Genomic DNA, 7,538 nt, shown 5'->3' on the forward strand with positions numbered 1-7,538 from the left:
GAGACCAGCCTGGTCTACAGAGCTAGTTCCAGGACAGGCTCCAAAGCCCCAGAGAAACCCTGTCTCGAAAAAAAAACAAAAACAAAAAAAAAAACAAAAAAAAACAAAAAAAAAACATGAGGACCTGAGTTCAATCCCCAAAAGGGATGTAAAAGTTGGCTACCACAGCATGTATTTGTAATACCAGCTCTGAGGAGGTAAACAAAGTCTGAGACCTCGGGCTTGCTGGCCAGTCAGCCAAGCCTCATCAGTGAGCTTCGGGTCCCAGGGAAGAGTTTCTGTTGCAAAAGACAAGGTGAACAGCTCCTGTGGATCAGTACCCAAGGTTGGCATCTGGTGTGTGCGTATGTATACAGAGAGAGAGAGAGAGAGAGAGAGAGAGAGAGAGAGAGAGAGAGAGAGAACAGGTTCTGATTGGTCTGGGGCATCCAGTCTAGACAGAGGGCAGGGAGACAAGAGAGCACTTTCCTGAGTCTGGCCCTGACGGGCATGTGTACCCTCAGTGGCCATGGAGAGGACTTTATCTTTTGATGGAGAGTAGAATGGACAGGGCAAAGAGCTGACTTGAAGATTCAGGTTTCCGGGAATGGACCAACAGAAACCATATGCCCCTCAGGTCTTACCCTGGTAGAAGGTAGAGTCCTCTTAGGTCAACTTTCTCAACGCTCCATACCTGCCCTATTGATTAGCTGAAGTGAGGCCACATCATAGGACCTACTGCCTCCATTATGTCCTCTGTTTTTGTTGGTTTTTGAGACAAGGTTTCTCTGTGTAGATTTGGATGATAAGGAACTCACTCTGTAGACTAGGTTGGCCTCAAACTCACAGAGCTCCACCCGCCTCTGCCTCCCAAGTGCTGGGATATAAGGTGTGCACCACTATCACCCAGTCAATTATGTCCTCTGAAGGAATATAAGGAGAGCCCAGCTAGGTTTAGGAGGAGTGTGGTGTGACATTTGTCATTCATGTCTACTGTGTACAAGGGATGTGGGTGTCCCACTGCGAGAGGCCCGAGACCCTGCTATTTGCTCTTGGTGCCTTCTGGGACCTCTAGTTAAGAGAATTTTTTTAGAGATTCTGTAAGAGTTGAGTGGTTGTCTAGGCAAACCTTGAATTCTTGACCTTCCTGCCTCCACCTCCCAAGAGCTGGGATTACAGTTGTGTGCCACCATACCTGACTATATTGAAAAGGGACACACTGAGTGGCTCTTTCCCTTTGCCAAGAGGGCTGATGACATACACATGGCACAGCTGTTAAATGCCTTTCCTATCCAGATCTGGGCGGCAACATTGCTCAACAGTTTCTCTGGAGTTGGGGCAATCCTATTTCCTCCTCCAGTCTGAGAGTTCTGGTTTTCACAGACACACTCAGATACAGCCCAGGGCCGTTAGATGGGAAGGACCTTCCACCGACAGAGAAAGGTCAGCAAGCTGCTCCTAGCAGGAGCCGACAGGCCTGACACGCTCCACTCCTGCAGGAGGGACACATCTGGGGCTCCATGAGGAGGACGGCTCTCATCCTGGGCTCTGGGCTGCTCTTGTCTGTAGCCTTCTGGAACTCAGTCACATGGTAAGTGTGCCCCAGATCTTTGGGGTGAAAGGCGCGGCATGAACGAGCTGGATTTCCAGTCTTCCTGGACATGTAAATGTTTTTCCTTCCAAGGCATCTTCAGAGATTTTGGGGTGCTTCTGGCTACTTTTGGCAGACCCAGTGGGAGAAACTGCTGTCCACATTTGAAGGCAACGAGTGGCTCTTGTTCTTTATAGGTGAGGTTGCAGCCAGAAGGCTGTGTGTTGTACTCCACTCTCGTTCTTTCCCACGCTGCTCTTTATCATTTATTGCTACTGTTGTTATATTATTATCATATTTACTTCACCTGCATGTGGAGGTCAGAGGACAACTTGCAGGAGGTGGTTCTCTCCTTCTACCATGTGGTCCTGGGAGTTGAACTCAGGTTGTCAGGCTTGCCGCAAGCGCCTTGACCTGCTGCTCTATCTTATGGGCTCCGTCTGGAAATGTCGCACTGGCTGTCCTGGAACTCAATTTGTAGACCAGGCTATCTCTGAACTCACAGAGATCCTCCTGCCTCTGTTTCCTGGGTGCTGGGATTGCAGCACACAACACTATCTGCCCAATCTGCTGTTTTAACCAAGGTTTTTGCTGAATGCTTGTAGCCATCTTGTCACACGAGCAAGGGCTTAATATTCTAAGGTGCCGGGTCTGTTCTGTCACGTGAAAGACTCTTCCTTAGTTCACTACCACTAATGGACATTTCAGCTACTTTAGGTGTTTCCTTGCGATTAAAAAAAATACTAGCCGGGCGATGGTGGCGCACGCCTTTAATCCCAGCACTTGGGAGGCAGAGGCAGGCGGATCTCTGTGAGTTCGAGACCAGCCTGGTCTACAGAGCGAGTTCCAGGACAGGCTCCAAAGCCACAGAGAAACTCTGTCTCGAAAAACCAAAAAAAAAAAAAAAATACTATATTTAGCCAGGCGGTGGTGGCACACGCCTTTAATCCCAGCACTCGGGAAGCAGAGGCAGGCAGATCTCTAAGTTTGAGGCCAGCCTGGTCTACAAGAGCTAGTTCCAGAATAGGCTCCAAAAGCTACAGATAAACCCTGTCAAGAAAAACCAAAAATGAAAAAACAAAACCAAAAATCAAAAAACATAAATCAAACTATTTACTTACTTTATATGTGTGCGTGTGTGCCTCATGCGTGCACCATGCTCATACAGGAGCTGGGAGGTTTACTTACTTTGTGTGTGTGTGTGATCGTGCGTGCCTCATGTGTGTCTGTGCACCATGTTCATACAGGACCTGGGAGGTCAGAAGAAGGTATTGATTTCCCTGGAACTGGAGTTACAAATGGTTGTGAGCCACCGTGTGGGGAGTGGCAATTGAACCTTGGTCCTCTAGAAGAGCAACCAGTGATCTTAACTGCTAAGCTCCCCCCTCTTTAGCCCCCAGATTTTCCTGTGACTTTGATTTTTTGAGACAGGGTTTCTTTGTGTAGCCCTGGCTGTCCTGGAATTCGCTTGTACCAGGCTGACCTTGAACTCAAAGATCCGCCTACCTCTGGGATCACAGGCCTGCACCACACTGCCCGGCTTTTCTTGTTATTCCTGAAGATCATGCATCAGCATGTCTATGCGTAACCCTTTGCGTATTTGCATTCTATCTCTTTCTTTTTCACTTCAAAGTCTTCCCAACTATCCCGCAGAATGGGTCAACCAGTGGTCTTCTCACCCTGGCCAAGTCCTTCCTATATCCCTCCTACCCCAGGGGAAGGAAAGCACTAGAGGAAGGGAACAGAGACAGAGCTCAGCGAAAGTGTCTGTTCTTCAGGAGTCCCAATCCAAGAAGAGGCCACAGCAGTTAGGCAGCTCCGCTGTGTCCCTTGGATGACTGCTGGAGGGAAGACTAAAGACATGAGAATGTGGGACGTGAAACAGAGCCAGACGTGTGTTTTCTTAATTTTTACTTATTATTATTGTGTGTGATGTGGGCGGGGACATGCACATGCCACAGTTCGTGTGTGGAGGTCCGAGGACAAATCAGGCTTATCTAGCAAGAGCTTTACCCACTAAGCCACACAGGTCTGTTTCTTCTTCTTGGCATAGGGTTTCATGTATCCCAGGATGTCCAAGAATGGCCTATGACCCTTGAGCTTCCGAGCCTCCTGCCTTCGATCAGTATTTTCTAAAATTGTTTTCTTTTTTGAGACAGGGTTTCTCTGTGTAAACAGTCCTGGAACTCACTCTGTAGACCAGGCTGTCCTCAAACTCATAGAGATCTACCTGCCTCTGCCTCCCAGTTGCTGGGATTAACGGCGTGTGCCACCACAGCCCGGCTTCTAGAATATTTTATAGAGCATCAGCACTGGGGACAATGGATCAGGCAAATCGCTTCAGCATCCAAATAGCAACGCGTGTGAGAACAAAAGGGCACACCAGCAGTAACTGTGCTGAAAGGGTACAGCAGAAACACTTGTTATCCCAGCAGCACTGAGGCAGGGGGATTGCCATGAGTTTGGGGTCTGTCTGGACTATACAAGAGTTTCAAACTAGACTAGGATAGAGTAAGACCGTGTCTCAAAATAAGTAAAAAACAAAACCCCAGCCGGGCGGTGGTGGCGCACGCCTTTAATCCCAGCACTTGGGAGGCAGAGACAGGCGGATCTCTGTGAGTTCGAAACCAGCCTGATCTACAGAGCTAGTTCCAGGACAAGCTCCAAAGACACAGAGAAACCCTGTCTCGAAAAACAAAACAAAAAAATCTATTATAATAGAGTTCAAAGTCAGCCTGGACTATGCAGTGAGACCCTGTCTCAAACACACACACACACACACACACACAGGAGGGGGAAGCACACAGAGACACACAGACAGACAAGACAGAACAGATAGTGACTTTTCCAGGTTCCATAGCTGGGACAGTCACCAGGCAGGGGACAGGTCCATTCAGGGGTTCATTCAGTTCAGTTCCACTGTGTGACCTGGGGCTGCTCTAACTCTCTCTGCTCCCTGACTCAGGGGCCGCCCTCGTGCCTGCACTGTGCTTCTGGGGCTTCAATGGCCTTCTACTGGTGGTGGACACAACAGGGAAACCCACCTTCATCTCCCGCTACCGCATCCAACTGGGCAAGAATGAGCCGGTAAGTGTCACTGCAGCTCTGAGTGCTGAGAATGCAGGAACCAGTCAGGGCAAGACAAAGACTTAACCTTAGAGGCGACCCTAATCCAGAAGGTTAAAGAGAAGGAAGCTGGGTGAGTGTGCATGCTTGGTAGGTAGAGTGCTTGTTTAGCCCAGGAACAGCCCTGGGTTCCATCACCAATGCACACATGCATGTGCAGCTACAATCCAAGCATTCAGGAAAGTGGAGGCTGGAGGATTAGAAATTCAAGGTCGTCCTTGGCTACATAGGAAGTCTGTCCTTGGCTACATAGGAAGTCTGAAGGTATCAAGGTACGTGAGACCCTGTCTACAAGAAAAGGCCAGTGACATGGTACAGCAAGTAAGGGCATCTCCTGCCAAGCCCGAAGACCTAAGCTTGATCCCTGGAACTCCACAGAGAACCAGCTTCATTTATTCTGGACTCAGAGGCGCGCGCGCGCGCGCGCACACACACACACACACACACACACACACACACACACACACACAAAACCAAAAAAATATCAAATGGAAAGGCCACTCAGCCAGTAGCCAGTCTAGACCAATGTCCTGGTCTCCTTATTCCCACCACAGGCTGCTTCATGATACCGTGCTTAGCATATTAGGAAAAGGAATGTCTGCCTCCACCTGGACTGGGCTGTCTCTGAGATGCCAGCAGCACTTTACCCAGGGCACTGAGACCAAGACATCTACTGGATCTGAAACCAGACATCTACTGTCCCAAGGGAGTCATCCCCACGGTGGCTGGGGAGGGTGCAGACTCTGGGTGTATAAGGTGGTCGTTTTATTTTGTTTAATGTTTTTTTGAGACTGGGTCTCAGTGTAGCCCTGGTTGTCCTGGAACTCACTATATAGACCAGGCTGGCCTCGAACTCAGAGATCTGCCTGCCTCTGCCTCCCAAGAGCTGGGATTAAAGGCATGAGCCACCATCATCCAAGGCAACCAGTATAGTGTGTGTTGTCAAGACAACCCCAGTAAGGCAGGAACAGCCCCAGCACTTGCTCACTGCAGTCTGGACCAGCCTTCCCCGTGTTCTGACAACCTGCAGAGACGATCTTACACAACAGGGCAGAGGCTGATTCTGAAAACAAACTGTTCCCTCAGCCCCACCCAAACCCTGTCCTGGCAGTTGGCTCTTAATCTGCCCAGGTGCCTGGTGAGTCACTTCTGCTCTCAAGGCAGTCTGCCCAGCCTGGCACCAAAGGGTTGAAAGGAGTCCTGATGGAGTCCTCTGAAGTGGTCTCCTCCTGAGATGGCAGCTGCCAGAAAGCTGGGAGGGCTTCCTGCAGCCCACTCTGGCAGAACAGACTGGAGCCCTCTGTGTCCGTATTAGTAGGCCTGCCGTCTCCAAAGCAGCCACCACTGACTCATGCCTTCATCTTTGAGGCTGAGCACTGACCGTCATGTCAGATAAGGCTTTGCCATGGGCCCTGGGTAGGACATGAGATGGACCAGAACTTCTTTCTTCTCTTCTACCCCAAACAAGGCTGGCCTCCAATTTGCAATACAGCTGATGATAACCTCCTGATCTTCCTTCAACCACCTCACCGGGTTATCCTGCACCCAGGGCTCCAAGGATACTCCAAGGGAAGGCACTCCACCCACTGACAAGCATCTCAGCCCCACCCTGGGCCTTTCTAGCTCCAGGGCTCCAACGGATCCTCCTCAATCTACAGCTCTGAATGTCATGCTGCACCTAGAAACCTTCCTATAGGCAGTGACAGGAGAGTAGGCGGGGCTGGAGGTGGGTCAAGTTTTAACTTTCCAGGCCCCAGAGGCCTGGAGAGCTCAACCTGTCACTCCAAGGCCAGCACAGCTGTTTCAGACTTTCTGAGGACACTTCAGGAAGGACCTTGGGAAAGTCTAGTCTCTGGCTAGCTGTAGGAGGTGCTCTTCTCTTTTTCTTGTCCCGTCTTTTTTTTGGGGGGGGGGTTGTCAAGACAGGGTTCTCTGTATAACAGTCCTGGTTATCCTTGAACTTGCTTTGTAGACCAGGCTGGCCTTGAATTCACCGAGATCTAACTGCCTGTGCCCCCCAAGAGTTGGGATTAAAGGTGTGCGCCACAACCACTGGGCTCAGAGGTACTGACTTAACAGGATCCCAGGAACAGATGACAGAGGGAGCTGAGGGTGGCAGGCATTCCTAGGATCCCAGCCTGCTCAGAGACACCCCTATCTCCTCCTTGTCTATGGACACCTCTGCCCTCCCAACTCCTCCTTCCTAGTCTGGACCCCACTGTACTGAGGAAATGGAATGAAACCCCATGCCCAGATCCCATAGCGCTGGGCCTCACGCTCTGTCTTGGGTTGTGCCTGCCATGTGTCCTGGCTCCTGTCCTTTTTGACCCAGGAAATGGCTTTAGCATTCTTCCCTCTTTCTTACTACTCTGTCTCTCTCCCAACCCAGTTTATTTTTTCTCTGCATTATCACATAAATGCTTTGCTTGTTCCAACTCTAAAATTAAAACACAAACCTTGGCTGGGTGTGTCGACATACACCTAGAATCCCAGCATCTGAGTGGGAGGCAGGAAAATAGATTTTTAAAAATATGTACGGGTGCTTTGCCTACTGTATGTCTGTGTACCACACATACCCAAAGTTCAGGACAGGTTATCGGATTGACAGTCTGGAGCTGCCACATGCATGGAGGAAATCAAACAGGGTCCTCTGTAAAAACAAAACAGTGTTCCTTACCACTCAGTCTTTTCCCCAGCCCCAGCCCCAGCCCCACTTACCAAAAATACACACTGCCACCTGTTATGCTCCCCATTGAGGGCAAGCACTCTGATAGATCCATCTACACACTCAGAGCTGTCTATACCGCCCCAGTCTACACACTCAGAGCTGTCTATACTGCCC

General features: G+C 50.0%; 1 protein-coding gene across 3 annotated transcripts in view; it reads left to right on the plus strand.

The window, feature by feature from the left end:
- Faxdc2 (fatty acid hydroxylase domain containing 2) overlaps nucleotides 1-7,538 on the plus strand; it is a 29,440-nt gene that overhangs the window by 16,601 nt on the left and 5,301 nt on the right. For 2 of the 3 annotated variants that reach the window (XM_013347003.2, XM_013347005.2), the window contains exons 3-5: nucleotides 1,479-1,570; nucleotides 1,664-1,767; nucleotides 4,536-4,657. In XM_013347003.2, coding sequence (XP_013202457.1) covers nucleotides 1,479-1,570; nucleotides 1,664-1,767; nucleotides 4,536-4,657 — 318 coding nt within the window. Of the gene's footprint in view, nucleotides 1-1,362; nucleotides 1,571-1,663; nucleotides 1,768-4,535; nucleotides 4,658-7,538 lie in introns of all 3 variants that reach the window. The other variant, XM_013347004.2, reaches the window with a different exon arrangement.

Source organism: Microtus ochrogaster, chromosome 7 (genome assembly GCF_000317375.1).
Source record: "Microtus ochrogaster isolate Prairie Vole_2 chromosome 7, MicOch1.0, whole genome shotgun sequence".
Lineage (NCBI taxonomy): Eukaryota > Metazoa > Chordata > Mammalia > Rodentia > Cricetidae > Microtus > Microtus ochrogaster.